At 35.6% G+C, this 20,498-nt stretch overlaps 2 protein-coding genes across 4 annotated transcripts; both read left to right on the top strand.

The window, feature by feature from the left end:
* Positions 1 to 1,549: 1,549 nt before the first annotated feature.
* Positions 1,550 to 14,263, top strand: dub (duboraya). 3 transcript variants are annotated; one of them, XM_042710869.1, is made up of 7 exons: positions 1,550 to 1,822; positions 9,333 to 9,419; positions 11,794 to 11,871; positions 12,082 to 12,144; positions 12,236 to 12,436; positions 12,533 to 13,012; positions 13,091 to 14,263. In XM_042710869.1, exons 1-6 carry the CDS (start codon positions 1,817 to 1,819, stop codon positions 13,004 to 13,006), a joined length of 909 nt encoding a protein of 302 aa, XP_042566803.1. In that variant the 5' UTR covers positions 1,550 to 1,816; the 3' UTR covers positions 13,007 to 13,012; positions 13,091 to 14,263. The 3 variants fall into 3 exon arrangements, with proteins under 3 accessions (XP_042566803.1, XP_018950334.2, XP_018950337.2); XM_019094789.2 differs by having other exon boundaries at positions 1,553 to 1,822; positions 12,076 to 12,144; XM_019094792.2 differs by lacking the exon at positions 9,333 to 9,419 and having other exon boundaries at positions 1,556 to 1,822; positions 12,076 to 12,144.
* Positions 14,264 to 16,005: 1,742 nt separating this feature from the next.
* guca1d (guanylate cyclase activator 1d) lies at positions 16,006 to 20,034 on the top strand. The gene is made up of 6 exons (XM_042711458.1): positions 16,006 to 16,042; positions 17,149 to 17,510; positions 18,626 to 18,775; positions 19,441 to 19,528; positions 19,605 to 19,720; positions 19,909 to 20,034. Exons 1-6 carry the CDS (start codon positions 16,006 to 16,008, stop codon positions 20,032 to 20,034), a joined length of 879 nt encoding a protein of 292 aa, XP_042567392.1.
* The last annotated feature ends 464 nt before the right edge of the window (positions 20,035 to 20,498 follow it).

The raw sequence follows: 20,498 nt of genomic DNA, 5'->3' as shown, positions 1-20,498 counted from the left end.
CTGGACTGAAAGACTGAAGGAACTTATTCTGGACTGAGGGTCTCTGGAGTATGGTTGTATTGTAATGACAATGACTGTTGTTAATGTTTTTGTGTTTTTTTTTTTTTTTTGTGTGTTTTACTGTTATCTTCTACAAGCATTTAATAAAAAAAAAAAAAAAAAAAGCGAGGTGTGCTGTGATTGGCCAGCTATCTAGCGCGTTGTGATTGGCCGAATGCCTCAAGCGTGTGACGGAAATGTTACGCCTCTTAACATGCATTTCATTAGCTCTGTACTTGTACTCTGCATAATGACAATAAAGTTGAATCTAATCAAATATTGTGAAGCCTTGTCTGGACGGAGCGACGACACAAAAACATAAAACCCATTATAAATGTGACATAAACATGATTTCTAGTCGTGTTTTCTTTTGGAAGGCAAAAACAAAGTAGTTTCGCTTTCTTAACAAAACAGCATCACACATCTTGAGTGAGCAGAGGCCTAGAGTGATAAATGTGACATAAACATGATTTCTGCATCCCCTCGCTACCTTGCTTAATCCCAAAACATCCTAACCCTCCACACTACTCCCTACCAATGGGTGACTAAACCTACCAATACCAGGGGGTGCATAATTTGAGGCGGATTCTACGAAGGAGCGTACCTTGTGCTTGAAGCAACCACAAGTGACGACCCCGGGCTGGACGGCGCTTCGTCCACGGTGAAAGCCGATTCAGCGATCCACAGTGCAAAATTGTGGTATTTCCTCAGCGACCAGCACGGATCAGCCCCAGGCATGATGAAGCGGATATCGTCCTCTTTTGGAAGGCCAAGCAAAGCAGTTTTGCTTTCACAGTGAAACACACAGCGTCTATATACGACATGGCGGTGGCGGCAACAACAATACTACAACGAGAATAAAAGGTACGCCACCTTTCTTTGCATGAACATCTGGGCGGCGTTATGTAAATATTCCCACATACTGATGTAGATATTGTGTTAGAACGAACCGTTTCAGGGGGGCGTGGACGAGTCTCAAATTTTATAAAGAATATCTCTTTGGATTTGAGACTTTAGTCTTTGCAACTTCACAGATCTTCTTTATTCACCGAGAGCTTGTAACACTCCAAAGAGAAAGGAAAATTTGAAATCGCATCATATGACCCCTTTAAGTTATTTTGAGGCCCCCTTATTGAGAACCACTGTGGTAGGCTGTATTGTACTTTTTTTTTAGTTTTTTTTAGATGTACTTTTACACTTTATTAAATGTCTTGAGCTTTGAAAAAACAAAAAACGAATGCATCATTGATGGTGGTACTAGTTGTAGTTTTGTCCATATGGCTTGTCATGTGATGTAAATATGGCTGCGCCCATGAGGGGGCGACCTGCCCAATGTAGAATAAATCGGCAGTTTCTAGAAAACAGATGTCTAGAGTCTTCATGACATTAACGGTTTTAATTATATTGATCAAAAGTGCTGTTCTTTGTGAGAAACATTTCTGCAAAAAATTACCTATTGCACCTTGGTAATAACGGTATTTCATTTTCAGCGCAGAGTTTTCAATGAGTAGTTTCTGTAATCTGGGAAAATACGCACGAAACTACAGGTCATTTCGCTGCAGTATGGCAACAGCTTTTTAGCAGAGTATGGCACAATCTTTTGACCATGGAAATGTTGTAAGAGTCAGACCTAAATATAACTAACGACCACCCTCTTGACTTATGAGAGCGCGCGCGCACACTGCGCTCGTGTGAGGAGAGAGAGCGCGCGTTCCTTCAGCAAGTGTCACACCAAAACAGCTACAAGAAGTTGAGAACACGCCAACAGCCGTGGAAGATGGAGGTATGGAATCATTTACTGTGCTTGCGCTTCAAACTCTTTGTTGTTGCAATTTCCTATACTGCTTTTCATACGTTGTCTGCTGTAGAGTAAACAAAAACTTGTTGCATTTCAGTCCATGAGATACAACGAGATGATTCAAGATGGCAAAGCATCAATCTTTACAGACGTCATTTTTGACGAGTCTGTTTTGATTATACACTGCGTTCCAAAATTATAGTGAAAAGCTTGTTTTGATTTTTTTTTTTTATTGACTGATTTTTCATTACAAATGATACTGAGTATTTTTTAAATATTTAACATTTAAATATTTTTTGTATTGGTTTGTCCCTTTGCTTTAATGCCAACAGCACTAAAGCTGCATTAACTCCACACTTTTGTGTAAAACTTTACGATTGTTAGCTTAAATTGTTAAATATGCCTTATTCTTTTTACATCATATCATTTTTTTAAATCCTATAACTTTTATTTCCAGATTCAGGTTACATTTTGTATATCAGTTTTTGTGCGCTCAGACTTTTTGACCCCGCTGTATGCATAATATATTTATACATTATATAGTTTTTAATTTAACATACATGTTTGGGTTAAATTAGTTATTGTTTGTTTAACCTTTTTAATGCATAGTGTTTTTTAGGCAAATTAATTAGGCTTTAAAATATGTGTGCTGTCAAGGTTAAGAGATGATAATGGTTTCCACAAAATAACACTCTTGGCAGTGTCATATGTGAGTTTGGAGTCAGTGGGTAAAGGATGAATAAAGCATAACTGTGGCTATGTAATTCACATGGGCCAAGCCACCTGTAAACCTCCATCGATCATAATTCACATAACCTCGCAGAGGCTACTATCATCACTAGCGGTTTTATTGTTGTGTTTGTGCCATTGACTCTTCTAATTGTGTTTGACCAGTGAATCCTATTGCTTTGACACTGCCTCCCTTACAAGTCTCGAGTTACAAAAAAAGCATAAGTGGAATGACAGCCAGCTAACTGACACAGGAAGTGGTGTAACCTCATTTGTATGACACATTAAAATGGCAGGGTTGGATGGTGGACCCAAAATGCTTGAGTTTGTAGGTGCATGTAGTATGCTTTTGTTTGCAGATTTTTGACAACTGATTCCAGCATACAGTTTGTGATTAATTGAGTGGTTGAATGCGCGAATCACTTTTTTTCTATCAATGAATATTTTGAGTGCAACAACTGGCACACAAGTAGACAACCTTTTTGAAGAGCTTTGACAACTTGGAAATCTTGAGTGCAGCTTTAGTGACCTTTAGGCAAATTATGTGATTTTTTTTCCCATAGGTTTCTGTGTGTGTGTGTGTGTTTTTTTTTTGTTTTTGTTTTTTTTTTACTATGTGTCCTATATTGCCTCTGTATATTATGTTCCATGAAAGCTGCCATATATCATTTAGTAGCTTTGCAAATATAACAATAATAAATAACTATATTATTTTAATAAAATTTCTGAATATCAATGAAGTGATTGTTTGAGTTGGACATACCAAAATAAATTCAACAGTTAATTTGGTTTAAAAATGTTTTTTCATGGATGTTTCAAGAAGTTATTTGACTAACAAATTATATTTTAAAGATATACCTTTTGTAAAATTTCAGTCAAAATATACGAAAATTGAGAAATTCAACTGATCGGTTTCAAGAACTACAATTATTGCACATTCCATATCAGTATTTGTAATTCATCCTCATGTGAAAAATGTGCTATGCAATTCTTTTGCAACTTTTTTGTTCATGCAAAGGAGTCAACAACTGGAAACATTAACAAAGTCGCTCATCAACATTATTGTGTGCTATAATTTCTTGCTGTATCGTGTTAGATTTTTGTTATAATTACTGATCATGCAGACTGAGCCAACAGTGTGGCGTTACAAAATATTATAGCATAATAATTAAAGCTAAATTTAATGTGCTGCTGCTTCTTGGAAAGTGTGTAACATACAAAACACCTGACTGTGTATGTGCATTGAATGCATGTCTGTTTTACAGCTTTGTGTTCGGTCATATTTACATAACAAGCAATTTAGCTGTTTGACTTCTGGATATTTATGTTGATTATCTCCTGAATGTCAGCTATGTGAGCATGCGGGTCAGTGTCAGTCCCACCTCGGCAGCTGTTAGGGCAACGGCCCTCTCTTGTCTGAGCTGTGCACAACCACACAGTGTGCTCATAGATGAGACAGAGAGATTTGGAGAAAGGAAATGTTATTGCAACACTATTAACTGACTACAGCAAGCTTCCTTCCCAAAAGGCTTGTATATTTGGTTCGTTCTTTGTACTTAATAGTGTTTTGTGCATTTAGGAGAGCAATCATTCATTACCTCATAAAGAACTTGCTTAACTTTGTGCTGGGAGACTGTGAGAGCATATGGGTGTGAACTTGTCAAAAAATTCAGGGACATGCCTTCATTTGGAGTATTAGCAAGTGATGTAAATGTTCAGTGCAGGACACAATGTCCATGTCTTTTCTATGACATGATTCAAAGCAGTTGTTTGGTTCATAGTTGTGTCACTGTCAGGTAACTGTCCATTCCAACCAAACAGACCTTTCAGATGTCAGATAATGCCAAGTGGAGACAGGTTGTCCATCACAGGAAGTGGATGTCTGTGCTGTAGATGGAGTCATTACACACTCCTGGAACGCTGTGTGATTGATTCAATACCTGGACCCTGATGGGATCTGGGTGTGAGGTGGAGTCCGTCATCATTACTCACTGACTCACACCAGAGTGTTTTGCGAAGGCTCGACTTTTCCAGCACATCATCCACTCCAAATATTCCGAGCCAGAACATGATGTCATAGTACTGTTGCACTTCTGGATAGAGATCACTCTAGAAGAACCTGATTGTCTGTGAACTCTGTTGCCTTTAGTAAAGAAATAGTGACTTAGGCTATAAACATACTCTATACATGTGTCTGAAAATATGTGGTCTTTTTGCAACATTGCATTATTGTGGGTGTAACAAACTATAAACGTCTGTGCCATTAACCAAAAGTTATTCAGGTCACTAGCTGTATACATATAGACATTTAGCTAACTTTAACTAAAGAGGTCAAGGTTTGGCTAGTTAGCATGACACAGCTAGCCCCTACTGGTAGATCTTTTTCTATTGACTGCTATTTAAAAGTTGCTGTGTATTCTGATTAAATTTAAAAAAATTGCAAGGAAATATAAATTGTAAATATGTTATAGATGTTTTGACCTCTCATTTACCCATTAAGAAATTTCTTTATACTAATTCTCACTGTGAGGTGCCCCTTGCAGCAATGCAGTGCGTATCTCTATATTATAACCTGGATTCTGACATTTTTTGAAAATCAAGGATACATAAGTCGAGTCTATGTAGGTAGAAGTGTCTGTGATCACAGCCTTCTGTAGAACATGTTTTGGGTCTTAGAATGGAAAGTCTCTGTCTGTCCTTCCTGTGCATCCTTTCTCATTCAGAATCATGGCTGCTTCCTCATGTCCTTCAACACTTTGACATACAACAGATTCTTTGTGGGACATTAATAAGATTCTTTTTTCTTTCCCCCGCTGCCTGGGTCACAGTCAGCAGTGTGTACTGGTGGACTTCTTAAATGAGGAGCATGTTTGGGGTGTATGGGGTGGAACAACATGCAAAACACCATTTGTTAATATCATACTTTTGTATGGTTATATTAATATAGTATTTATAAAATCCAGGTCACATCAAAGGCTCCCTCTGTTAAAAAGTTTAGGGTCAGTAAGATTTTTAATTTTTAAGAAAAGTATTTTATGCTGCATTTATTTGATCAAAAATGCAGTAAAAACAGTAATACTGTATATATTAAGATTATTATTATTGCATTTTTTTTTTTAAAAAGTTTTTTTTCTTATTTATTTGAATATATCTTAAAGTGTAATTTATTACTGCACTGGCAAAGCTGAATTTTCACCAATATTACAATAATTAAGCATATATTTCCTGTTGCTTTAATATGTAATTAATAACTGTTACAAACTGAAATTGGGGCTTTGGCTTTTGTGAAGTGTTACTAGAAATTAATTTCTTTAATAACAATGAGTTATTAAATTATTTTTCTTATTTTCATTGCTTCTGACAAAATGCCCTGCCTGAAGCAGTTGAAGAGGAAGCACAGACAAAATACCCCTGAGTCCCCCTAAAAGTTTTTTTTTTTTTTTACACATAATTGCTCCCACACTAGTTTTTTTTTTTTTGTTGATGAGCTGATTCTAGCTCCAGCAGTGCAGCTAAAAAGCGAGTATGTCATCATGATCATGCCTCTGTTTTGGAGATGAAGAAAGGCTCATGCTGAATTGATTATGTTTGTTGCTTTGTTTACTCACCCTGTGTCATCTGACTGCTGCCAACTCTTGTAAAGATAAAGTAAGCTTTGGAATGAATCTATCTATCTATTAAGGTAGTAAAATTGTTGGAGAAACTATTAGTGGCGATTGCAGCAGTGATGTCATCTTTAGGGGTCATCTCTGCAGGTGTCTGTGTGTGTTAAATGGGTGCACAGGCACAGCTGTGGGGCACACACACCCTTAGCCACACATACTCACACACACACACATATGCTGTAAATCTCACCACCCACTGGGTCTCAAGGGATGAGCTGCCCACACCCTGCCTTAAATGAGTAGTAATGAGCTCAGTGCCCTGTGCTTAACATGTGAGCTTGAGGGTTGAGTTTTTTAAAAGTTGAATTAAATGAGTTTTTATTTTATGAGTGCCCTTTTATTAACATTTGGGCCATTCAAGTTGTAGGTGTCTTTCTTTCTTCAGTAGAACAGTAAAGAAAAATTTTAGATAAACCCAAAGTCCTTGGTGATCTATAATATTATAAAGTCCATGGGAACCATCACTTGGATTAAAGTGAGCAACAACAGTGTCAGTTCACATACGTGTACGTCATTAGCATGAGGTTTTTTTTTTTTTTTCATATTATGTTCACATGGACCATGGTTTTAGCTAAATATCTTTACTGTTTTACTGAAGAAAGAAAGTCACCTACATATTGGATGGCCTGAGGGTTATTATATTAAGAGCAAATTTTCAGTTTTGGGTAAAATATACCTTTCTCTGTAAAAATATTCTCACAGAGTAGAGCAGAAATACAAGCTAACAATGCCGTTTTATGTTTATATTTGCATAATATCTACTGCAATACCATTTTATTTGGATATTTTGTAGAGTAACAATGCCGTTTTATGTTTATATTTGCATCAGGGCATTGCGTTAGCTGGTAAAAAAATTGCGTTAGCAGTGCAAAAGGTCGTGGGTTCAGTTCCCAGGGAACACACATACTGGTAAAAAAAAATGTGTAGCCTGAATGCACTGTAAGTCGCTTTTCTGCTAAATGCAAAAATGTAAATGTACTTGCTGATTCTTCAAAAATCTGATTATAGAGGGGAACTGGATGAAGGGGGTAAGTGGATTTTTCAGTGAGTATTTATTTTAATTTTTATTTTGTGTGAATGTTTATTGTGGGTTTTATCATGGTGGATTTTTTATTGGGCTGGAGTTTGAAGTGAGCTGGTTGATGAATTATATGGTCTAAACTGCTTGAATATGTTTCTGTTATGAGTAATTTCTACTCGGAAACATAGAATATCAAAATCTGAGGGTTGCACTGATATATCAGTGAAATGCCTAGATTTAAATTAGCAACAAGCTATTTCACAGAACAAGCTTTTTTTCTGTCCATCTTGGGCACTAAATATGGCAAATGATGTCATGTTGGAATGCTTTTATTTTAAAGAGGACTGGATTTAGTGGAGCTGGAACACATGGGCAGCAGACACAGGCAGGACTGAGAGCAGCGCAGAAAGAAAGAGGCTGGGCAATTTTTTTTTTTTTTTTTTTTTTTTAGATGGATGGATGAATGAATGTAGGTGGTATGTGTTTGGTAGTGCTTGGCTATTTTAATAAGTACCGTACCCTTTTTTTTTTAAATTATTTTTTATGAGAGGCTACCAGACTCTCATAGACACCAAAGCAAGCCATTTAAAAAAAAAAATTGTAGTTCTGTGTTAGCTTGACATATTTGAGTGTAGAAGAAGTTCAAATCCCAACCTAATATGTTTACATATTAAAAGTAAATTAAAACATTAATTTAATTAAACTTAATATTGAGTAACATACATGTCTGTTTTTACTTTACTTTTACTTTTACTTTTAAAGAATTGCACATCTCTGAGCTACATACAGTAGACAGTGTTTCATTTCTGGATGAATCAGTGTTTTTGAATCAGCTGGGTCATTAAATCAGTTGATTTTGAATCCTTAAATCAGTTGAGCGAATGATTCAATGACCCACTCATACAATAGTCTTTTGTTTTGTTCCAAGATGAAACTGGGTTTATGAACAAATCGTTTGAGCAAATAATTAAATGACTCATTCATAAAGACAGTCACTTGTTGCAGTCTAGTAACTCTTAACTAATTGTGCATATATAATAATAAAGTGTATAATAAATAAAACATAATATTTAAAAAAGATAACTGCGACAGCCATTGATCATCATGCATTTTCAATTAATGGAAAAGAGTAGCTTCAACATTTTAGGATGATGACAACAAATTTTCTGTTTTAAATAAACATTTTTGTCCCTGCAAACTGTGCAACTTAGTTCAATCATAAAGTTGCATTCATAATAGCTTTGCTGGTTTGAATAGAAATTACGCTTCTGATTTTAAGCTCTTGGCTTGCTCAAGCACCCTTCCTGTTTTTGACTTGTCTTATATACTTCAGTTTATCTTAAGTTGCCTCATCGTTGTATAACCAACATCCTGTAAGATATAGAGTGAATAGACTGTTGGAGGGTTCCCACAAAGCTCTGAGACTGAACGCCTTGACAACAAACAGTTTCAGGGCCTCAGCCCTAAAATACCACATTCTGCAATCACTTTTGAGAAAGCAGCACTGGTTTCTCTTCACTGATAGTGAGTGTGTTAATGGTCATAGACGGGGGCCTGTGGATGGAAGAGCCTGAGACGGGGATGATAACAGCGGGCTGAAGTCATACCCGACTGAGCCCACGTCCCCATGAGGCCAGTTGCATGGCTCAAAAAGCACTTTCTCAAAGATTTCTCTTTGAAATACGCTCTTTTCATCACTGTGCTCAAAAGAGCATTCACAACTCTTGTGGTTTCCTGTGGAGAAAAACAAGACACTTTCTCAGCCTCACTGTGGAAGTCAGCATTACACACCTAATGGCTTGTAATTAGAAATATTTTCTAGAAGCTTAAAAAGTCAAAGCTGGACTAAAATTCTCAAATAGAGGGTGTTGCTTTTCCCTTTGCAATATTATGTGTTTTTTTATTTATACATTTTTAAGAAAATGTGTTACATATAAAGGTGGGAGGTGTTTTACAGTTAAGAAAATGATTTTAAAGTGCTTTGCCAAGTATTGTAATGCCAAAGATTAATATTGCAAACCATATATCACAAAGAAGGGGCTTTTCTCATTCATACACTAACATTTTTGTATTTTTTTAGGAGAATTCTGTTGTAAAAAAGCGCTCGGTGGCTGAACTAGCTGGAAAATTCAGTAGTCCAATATCCCACATGACAGACGCTGAAGTGGTGAGGTTTCATATTATCCAAATATGATCACATCCTCTCTGCTTTCGCACTTGAACTTCCTAATTTGTCCCATGTACTTTCTTCTGGACATTAAAAAAGTCATCTTTTTTTCCCTGCGTTTGCTTGTAGTTTATCATTTTGTTTTCAATCTTCAGCTTTTCTGCTATCTTTTTTTCCTAATTTCCTTTAAAAAACAGTTAACCATTAGTTTAGTGTGGATAAAAACTTAAGCAAAAAAAAAAAAAAAAAAAAAACTCAAATGATAAAATAAAAGACAATGACATTAAAATTGGAAAGTGAGTTTATTTATCCATAGCAAAAGAATCAATGTATGTATATTAAGAACTCTATATTGCAGTATAGCATAACATTAAAGGTTTAGTTCATCCAAAAATGAAAATTAGCCCATAAATTACTCACCCAAGAGGCATCCTAGGTGTATATGACTTTCTTCTTTCAGACGAATCTAGTCGGAGTTATAGTCCTGGCTATTCCAAGCTCTATCATTGCACTCAGCAGGTGTTGCAGTGATTCAGTCCAAAAGAAGTAAAATAAAAAGTGTCCATCCATGAAAAAGTGTCTCACACGGCTCCGGGGGGGTGAATCGATGCCTTTTTGTAAAATGGATATTTTTTTTTTACAAAAAGGCATCTATTCGCTAAGGGATGTTTTTGTTCTATGACGGGTGGTGTTTGTTACAGGTTTTTTTTAATGGATGGGCGCTTTTTATTTCACTTCTTTTGGACTGAAGCACTGCAACGATAAAGCTTGGAATAGCCAGGACAATTTTTAATATAACTCCGACTGGATTCGTCTACAAGAAAAAAGTCATATACACCTAGGATACTTTGGGGGTGAGTAAAACACAGCCTAATTTGCATTTTTGGGTGAACTATCCCTTTAAGTCTAAAATGAATAACTGTGTAACACAGACATGATTCCTGATACCCACTATGTACATTTAAACAGGAAGTGTATAATTCAGGGGAAGATTTCTAGATTAGTTCTGAGCCCTCCCCCTGTTTTGCAGACAAGGAAGCAAATTTTCTTGTCACATTCTTTGAAACAATTCTTCTGTGCCACCCAGATTTTTGTCCTTATGAATGTGCAACTCTTGTTATGTGCCTAGGTATTAATGTTAAGACTGGATGTGCAAATCCTCATGAACTGCTTGGCAAAGTGTCATTCTATCACTTAGGAAACGGACACCGAAGGAAGGCGTCCTCAAGTACAGATATTAATAAGGGTGAATGTTTTGCAATGCAGAAATACTATGCTGCATGTCTGTGCAGATGACTGATGGGTTATCTTTGTTTTTACCACTACTTTCCTGTCTTTTTCCCTTTGTAAGCCTTGTTGCTCACTTTAGTAGCATTTCTCAAACATTTCCTCATTGCAAACAAGTATATACAATAGCATATCATTAAAAATGTTGTTTGCCTATCTTAATGTTTAATTTAGTTGTGTAATTTTAGTTGTTTTATTTTTAGACAGGATTTTTAAATGGTTTTATTAATTTATTATATTTATAAATTTTTTGTTTCTTAAATATCTGTATAAATTTTAAATTAATATTATGCATTGTATATTTTTGAAATATTGGGTCCCACTTTATATTAAGTGGACTTAACTACAATGAACTTATATAAAAAAAAATAAGTACAGTGTACTTTTGTATTGTGTTCATATTGTATTGCAAAACACTTTTGCTGCCATTGAGGTGGGAAACGGGAAAGGTTAGGGACAGGTTTGGTGGTATGGGTAGGTTTAAGGGTGGGTTAAGGTGTAAGGGATGGGTCAACAGTGAAATTATAAATGTAATTACAAAAATTAATTACAGATGTAATTACATGCAGATATTTTTCAAATATAAGTATAATGTAAAAACATGTATGTGCACAATAAGTGCATCGTACCAAATGATTAATTGAAATGTAAGTACATAGTAGTTAAGGCCACTTAATATAAAGTAGGAGTTATTTTTTATTTAATTCTTAATAGTTTTTTTTCTGTTTCTATATTATATTATAATATTTCTATAATTATTTCTTTTTTAAATATTATGTATTGTTTTATTTCAAAAAATATTTCCATAAATTTTTTGTTTTAAATTTTTATTTTTTACAAATATAATATTCTTTTTTAGTTTGTTTTTGTTTTATATTAATATTATTATATTATATATATATATATATTTTATTCTATACATACTTTAGGTATATACAAAATATTAAAATTTATTTGTTTGTAAGGGGGTGTTTTTTTTTTTTTTTTTTAGAATTTTTAGAATTCTGTGGAAGTAATTTCTGTGGTAAGGTATGTACATGTTTATGTGGATGTATAGCATGTGGATCTGAGCTCTTCTTTGTTTCAGAACAAGCCTGTGAGGAGGAGACCCCCACGCTCACTACAGCTGCCTGTTGGTAATGATGCAGGTCAAGGCCATGATGAGGTGAGACGATCAGGGATGCAGGGGAAAAACACTGTAAATTGTCAGTAATAAAACTAGCTTTCATTACAATGTAGTTAAAACATTATCTTTAGTTAAATGCATATAGAAATGATGTTTGTAAACTATTACCTCAAATCAAAATATGCAATGTGTTGTATGCAATGATGCAGATTTGTTTTTATGTAACTGATTTATTTTTTATAGGTTCAGAAAGGAGCTGAAACAGTATCAACCAGGAAGAACAGAAACTCTGCCCTCATTGAGAAACTGCAGGTTGGTTGTTCACAGCACTGTTTCCCTCTAGTGGACAGAGGTCAGTATTGCTTTAGATAATGAAAGTGATTTTCCATCCCATTTCACACAGGCCAGCCTTACACTTTCTCCCACGGGACCTCCGTCCTTCTCAAAGGGCCCAGGGGTGCTGAAGTTACCGGTGCCGTCCTTCTCCCCCGGCTCTCCCAGCAGCCCCTCTAGTCCTCCTGCAACTGTCACGCCCAAAAAAGAGGAAACTCCTGCCAGCTTTGAGAGTCCCACTGAGGGAACTGTTCTCAAAAGCATCAACAAGGTTTGAGGCTTCATATCATTTCACATGTGAGTGAATTCCAACCGATAAAAACTGGTTGCAGAATTTGAATTCACACGTATTTTTACATCTGCGTAGGGTAGAGCTCGACTTTCCATCAAACGGCGCCCACCGTCTCGCCGACACAGGAAGTCCAGTGCAGATGAAGGCGGAGAAGATGTGGATAAAACAGCCTCAGCCACCCTCGATCAAACTACTCCAAATGGGCATGAAGGAGACGTGTTTGAACAACACAAGACAGCACCAGATGCAGAATCTCTCTCCTCTAAAGAACAGATTGAGCAAAAAACTGAACCTACAGATTCAGAGAAGCCAGAACCGGAGGAAAAAGTGGAGATTGTCACTTCAGAAAAGAAAGAGGGAGAAGAGATAGAAGAGAAAGAAGAGAAAACAGAACCAGAGCTAAAGGAAGAGAAAAGTGAAGATGAACCACAGCTGGCTAACAGTACAGAAGAAACACATGAAGAGCTAGACACGCAACCACAAACAGAGCCTGACACAACAGATGAGAAAGAAGAGGAACAGAAAGAAGATGAAAAAGTAAACCATTAGAGCCAAGTGAGTAGGTGTCATATCCATGTTCACAAATGTTATATGCATTAGCTTGTTTCATTTTATCTCATTTCTATTTTGCAGGAGTGTAAAGTCTCTAAATAGAAAAGAAAGGTCAAAGCTGCCTCAGACTGAAGAACTCCCTTAAACTCACTGCTTAACCAGAGCAAAGCCATCAGGAGAAGATGAAATAATGTGAATTGGTTTTAGACTTCTTGTCCGTGTCAAAGATTTGAATGTGCAAGTGAAACCTGCAGGTGCAGAGAACTACAGTATTTTCCCTCCTGTACAGTTGTATTAATGTTCTGAGCCACATTCGTTTGATTTGAGATCATATGGGATTTGTTTTGGTTTTTACTTTTGTATATAAATATTAGTCTCCACTAAAGGACATATTTTTTATCGTTTTTGTTGTTGATAGTTGTATTCCTATCAAAAATTTGAATAGTTGATCTTTGAGACTTGCAGAAAATAAAAAATGGGAACATGAAAAAAAAAATCACATTTCCACATTTCATTGGAAAATATTGGTTTTCTCAGTGCAGTGTTGGATGAAAAATATTGAAGTATCTAAGTATCAGTATATGTAAGGATCATTAAGATGGAAAGTTCTGGTTCTAGAGAAGACTTACCTTGAGGTCATGACCTTAGGCTGGTCCTATTCTGCAAAAGATCTGGCCTTTAAACAAAATACTTACTAGTTATCTGTTTTTTATTTACATGTTCAGAGCAGAAGTACCAGAAATATCTAATTTCTCTTATAAAATCTCTTAATCAGGGCACTGACAGATTTTCAGCATTAGACCTGTTCTCATCTCTGGGATCTGTGCTGACCTCATGGAAGCTCTAGTGAGGGACAGATTATCATTTAAATAGAGCTCTCTTGCTCTCCCATTAAGGATGTGTTATGTGTTTTATAGTGGCCCTGACTACAGCCTAGAATACTTAACTATGGCATAGACCCAGATATCATGCTGCTTTTATAAGTCCTGAAAGCATTCAGTATTGTTCAGTAATGGCAATGAGATTAATTAAAGATTAGATTCAGATATTTAAGGTCAGGGGAGGAAGGATTATGGTGGATCAAATAATGCTTCCTAATCTGGCTATTACTGAAATACAACCAGACCTTTTGGTTTGTTCTGATTGCTTATATTGTCATGTCAAAGTCTGATGTAAATAAATAAATAAATGAAAATGATGAGTATAACAATCATTGCTATGAGAATGTGTCAATAAAGTGACAATATTATGTGACTATTGGGTGGAATTTTTGCTTTACTGTTCTAACTGGACAGTATATGTAATATTATAATACAAATTGTTATTGATAATCATACTTTCATTACAGTTGATACAATGTATTAAATCATTTCCCAGTATAAGTATAACATCCTCCTTTTGCTCTCTGATTGGTTTTCAGTGTCAGGTTTGAGCATGCATATTGCACACAAGCTAATCACATTTCAGTGTTTTTTATATAATGATGTAAGTATGATTGCATGTGTTGCACTTTGATCATTAATGTGTTAATATGTTTAGTTAAGTTTGACTGAGTCCCTGCTGGTTATCTCGGCATAGCAAATTTACCTTAAAGGGTTACTCCACCCCAAAATGAAAATTTTGTCATCAATCACTTACCCCCATGTTGTTCCAAACCCGTAAAAGCTTTGTTCATCTTCGGAACACAATTTTAGATATTTTGGATGAAAACCGGGAGGCTTCTGACTGTCCCATAGACTGCCAAGTAAATTGCACTGTCAAGGTCCAGAAAAGTATAAAAGGCATCGTCAGAATACTCCATCTGCCATCAGTGGTTCAATCTGAATTTTATGAAGTGACGAGAATACTTTTGTACGCAAAGACAAAAATAATGACCTTGACAGTGTAATTTACTTGGCAGTCTATGGGACAGTCAGAAGCCTCCCGGTTTTCATCCAAAATACCTTAACCCTTTCGCACGTGAGTTTAAAATATTCAAGCTGAGACTCCGGCGTGAGTTCTTTTTCAGGCGACCGTTATTTAGAGTGTACCGCCTTATTGTTTCCATGGCGACGCGTCATGCTTGTCATGTGACACACCAAAGCCAAAATAGATCTGTATGACACATGGATCGCTTTTATTTCGTTTTCCCTGTTTTATTAAAAATATTCACAAACATGCTCACTATATTATGGTATATCTGATATTCCGAATCTGAAAAATGTGCAAGTAAATATATTTGGTAGTTTAAACACTTTTATATCGACCGTGTTAGTTAATCTATACCGGGTGATGGGCGCCGCCATGTTAGTTCGCGCTGAATCCGAGCTGTGGGATTTACAGCACGCAAATTCATCCTTTCCTCCCGAAACACGTTAAAGTAGGTCTCTGCTAAACTGGGAGAAGGGCAGAGTAAACTTTATAGTTACCTAAACAATCTCTATATGATATCAATAAAAACGTAGTCAGATTATATTTGTAAGGGTCATTTTCCATAGACATCAGCGTGTATTTTACAAACTGCAAATGTATTTTTTTGCTAGTACTTATGTGTTTTTAAATATCTGAAACCTAAAATAAGCATTATATGGTTGAAAACACTGAATATTTGTGATAATATGTCCAGCACTCAGCGCGTCTGATCTGGCTCTGCGCCAGCCAAAGCGCAAAAGCGGATTTAAATTCAGCAGTTGATGACGTGACGCACTGAAAGTTCTAATCACACCGGTGTGATCGTACGCTTCAGGGACCAGCCAAGACTGATCACACCGGTGTGATCGTACGCGCTAAAGGGTTAAATTGTGTTCCGAAGACGAGCAAAGCTTTTACGGTTTTGGAACGACATGGGGGTAAGTGCTTAATGACAAAATTTTCATTTTGGGGTTGAGTATCCCTTTAATTTACTGGTAGACCTTTAAAAATGGCAGGAGTTGAGAGGTTCAGGCTGCTGCTCACAATGAATGTTTGAGCTAATGACTACAGTCACTTAATCCCATTTAAACCACATTAAGACCCTAATGCAGAAGCACAGATCTGCCTCGTCACCACTTTCAAGTGAGAAAAGTCAGTGATCGGACTGGCATGCAGACAAAACGAGGCTGGGAGATCATCAGGTCATATCACCAATAGTTATGTGACAATTCCATTACCCGTAAAATGCAAAATATGCTTTTTCGCAATTCATTTCTGTTTAATTCAGAGTGCTTTTTATACATTGACAGAAAATGAAAGCGAACAGCAATTTTTTCACCTGCAACAGTGTAGTGATTGTACATTTGCTATTATCATTAAACAATTTTTTTTTTCTTTTCGTTTTTTTAAAGTTTGGTTTATATTTTAAAAACACAACTACACCATTTGCAGCTGATTTTTGTTTGGATTTTGCAAAATTGTTTAGCAGGTTATGCAAAACTTTTTTTTATTATTTTTTTAAGTATGCACAGATTATGCAAAACAAATCCTATATTATTCCTACAAATAGTTATTAAATTTTTTTTTTTTTATGAATTATAAGAATGTATTTTTGATTATTGATGATCTCAATTTAGATATGCACAATATAATGGCCAACATTTGAGATTTTTTTTATCAATATTTAATTGTGTATACTTTTTTACATGATCTTAATTTTTTTAAAGTATTTAATAATCATTAAAAAAAAAAATCATTTAACAGCACTGTTAAATGTAACTGCTAGCAAATAACAAAATGAATATAAATTTTTCACACACATATACAATATTTAAATGTTTATGTCTAAATTAATTATTTTAATGTTGCAATGCGTAAATTCACTTGTAGTATTTAAAATGATTGGTTATAGTTTTTAGTGTGTTATATATATATATACAGACAAAATAGTATCGAATTTTAATGTGTCATTCAGCAGACTTTTATCATGCCTATTTAAATTTAAAATTTATTTTGTACAAATAAAAGAGTTATTTAAAATCTGCATTCAGAGAGATGGATAACTAATTGTTAGACCTTCCAGAACTGTAACACAACATAATGAGAGGTGGCCTCTGATGCACTCAAATGACTGCACAAACCGTTCATCTGGAGCTTGAATGCTGTTATATAAGCACTGGCTATTCTGTGCCAGTTACTCTTTAATGTTCAGGTCTTGTCATTATCCCATTAGCAGTAGTTATTTTAAGGCACCATCTCTTTTTATTGGTACCTGGATCTAATAGTTTCAGACATTCAGTATCTTGTGCTGTCACTGTGTGCGGAGGCCAGTTTACACCTCATCATCAGAGCTCACAGGCCTGCAACCGCCTGGACCAGAAACGGAACAGAAGGTGTGTGGGGCTGCAGGGTACAGCCATGGGGAACAGACGCAAGTCTTGACGACATCCTCGCTGAGGACATGCACCACTGGTATAACAAGTTCATGCGGGAGTCTCCATCGGGCCTGATAACACTTTTTGAGCTCAAGTCTATCCTGGGACTGCAGGGGATGAATGAGGATGCTAACAGTTATGTGGACCAGGTGTTTTTCACTTTCGACATGGATGGGGTGAGGTTTCATTCTTGAATTTGCATGTAATATCAATAATCATTGTCATTTTTGAATATTGTGACCACAAGATCAAATTCTCAGATCTTGCAAATCATCATTCGTAGCCGTTTTATATAACTATATTGTTTGACCTTAAATGGATGTTTTAAATAGACTTGTGCACCAGAGATCAGATGGGTAAAACAAGGTCAACTCTGGTGCTAAACCATTTATCATTTACACAACTATTACTTCAGAAAAGATAGCAAATGCATATCTGATTTGTGAGTTACTTTGGATAGAACTGTACAATACTAAATTATACATGTAAATATTACTACTGTGCAGTTTTAACAATACCTATTTTTATTATGGCCAAAAGCTCTCTGATGCATTGTGCGAAAAAAAAAAAATTTAAATATTACTACTGTGCAGTTTTAACAATACCTATTTTTATTATGGCCAAAAGCTCTCTGTAAAACGTAGTAATGTAGTAGTATAATATATATATATTAAATATATATATATATAAATATATTTATATATACCATATATATATAGTTACCATTTTGCTTTGTTCAAATGCCAAAATATGTAATTCTTAGAAAAAACTTCCAATCCACTCTTACTAATACTTCCAATTTTTAAAGCATAATTTGGGCGGTATAAATATATTTCAATTAAAAATATAACTAAAAGATTGTCAAAAATATAAATTAGGAAATACAAGTAACTAAATGTATTTAAGCATTTATTCTAGCAATATTTTTGGCCATTTTGTTTTATTTTATTTGTTATATTTTGCCATATGGGGAATGTGTCATACGCTGTGTATATGGTATGTGATGTTTTATATGTTTTATGGGGGTTATGTATTTTTATTTTTTTTTTGTAATTTTTGTTGGTTGGTTTGATTGTTTTTCTGGTGTGTTGATTTCTTTTTGCAGAGTGTTCAGCTTAGAGGAGAAAAGCTTACAAAGTAACAATGTTACAAAACGTACACTGATTAAGGTGAAAAAGCAAGCTAACATAATGATCTTGCCTGGATCTCCATATGTGAATTGTTCATTTTAAAACAGCCTAACAAAAAAAAATATTGTAAAATGAGCTGTCCCTCTTTCTCTTTTCTTTAGGATGGATACATAGATTTTGTGGAATATATCGCTGCCATTAGTTTAATGCTCAAGGGGGAAATCAATCAGAAACTGAAATGGTACTTCAAACTTTTTGACCAGGATGGCAATGGAAAAATTGACAAGGATGAATTGGAAACAATATTTACTGTAAGTGAACGTTTTAACGAATACCATAAACCATTCACATCAGTGTACTTCTGTTTTTGCATAAATGATGCAATACACATTATGCACTCAACCATGTAGTGTATGAATTATACAAGCTTGTTTTGTCTTTCATAATCAGAGTTTTATTGTGCATTTTTTGTTTTTGTATTAATGATTGAATTGTTTCTTTTTTTGATGTTATATAGTGTTAATGATAGTGCTGATTCTGTGTGAGATGTGTGCGTTTTTTTGATGTGTGTTTTAATTTTTTTTATTTTTGTGAATAATCGAGGTATTTGATTAGTGCATTAGAATAGTGCATATGGGACGCAGTTAAAGTCATATGTTAACCTCTGCTTAGGATAATCACTGAATTATCTACATTTATATTTTCTCCCACATCAGGTCTTTGTGAACGAACCAAAAATAGAAAGTCAAAAAATAGAACCTAAATGCAGGTAAGGTCAGGTTAACATGGACACTAGATCAGTCTGCTTAACTTGTAGATGATCTGATTTAATCCAGTGTTCAGATGACCTCAGGTGGCTGCTTGAAGACTACATACAATAATGCTGCAGTTCTAGAGATGGGAAATTGTAATTGATTTTCATTAATGTTTCTATTTAAAAAGTTCTGAAATTATATGTTCACTTGTTCTACAACAGGCTATACAAGACATCACAAGAAATCATGACATTTTGCCAGAGGAAGTAGTGGCTCTCATATTTGAAAAGATTGATGTTGAGGGAGAAGGTGAGAGCCAGTTCATTTATGAAATCCTCATATATATACATATATAGATTCTACATCTCTTTACTTAAACGTTCAGGTGAACTGACGCTGGAGGAGTTCATTGAAGGAGCCAAAGATTGTCAGTTCATTTTGGATGTGATGATGATACTGATGTGGGTTATTATTGTCGAAGGGCGACAGAAACCAATCAATGCAAGTTAGGCTGGCTAAACTCCATCTTTCCATCATTCCCCACCTGAAAACAAAATGAAAGTGGAGTTTGGTAGTCCCACTCTTGAGGAACTGATGTAGCTTCCCACAGCACCTGTGTGATTTCCTCAACAGAGAATTCTCGGGGGAACTTAAGACTTTTGCCCAAGCATTGTGCTGTCTGACCCCAGTGGAGATACCAAGCCTTGCATCTCAGCTGTCCTCAGCTGAACATTGATCTACTAATGCTAGAAGGGATTCAGGAGACTAAGGAACCACTGGCAAGTCTTAGGAGTGAGCAGTGTGGGGCTTTTTAAGGAAAGGCTCAGTGGAGAACACTGAGCGCATGTCTAGTGACTTACATTGTGTGAGCACATCAACTGTTTACGGCATCACTATATTGCTCTGAGTGAACTCTGAGACAGTTCATTGCTGACGTGGCCTGAATTGCCCTTAAAACTGTGAAATTAATGTATATAGAGCAGTGGTTCTCAACTGTTTTACACTGGACATCAAATGGCAACCCAACACAGAACAAAAATAGTTTACTGTACAAAATGTACCTGTAAAGCAAATATGTCTACAGAATGTTGTATATTACAATAAACACAATATTTGGCCACAAAAGGCTGACATCAACATCTTTGAAGTTATTAACTCTTTCCCTACCATTGACAAGTTTTCTCATCATTTAGAAGACAAGGCTTCCCCGCCATTGACGAGTTTTTACGGATTTCCGTGTTTTGATTGTTATACACTCGGGGGCACTATTACATATCTT

The sequence above is a fragment of the Cyprinus carpio genome, chromosome A21, assembly GCF_018340385.1.
Source record: "Cyprinus carpio isolate SPL01 chromosome A21, ASM1834038v1, whole genome shotgun sequence".
Lineage (NCBI taxonomy): Eukaryota > Metazoa > Chordata > Actinopteri > Cypriniformes > Cyprinidae > Cyprinus > Cyprinus carpio.
This window is presented reverse-complemented; position numbering and strand designations above follow the sequence as displayed.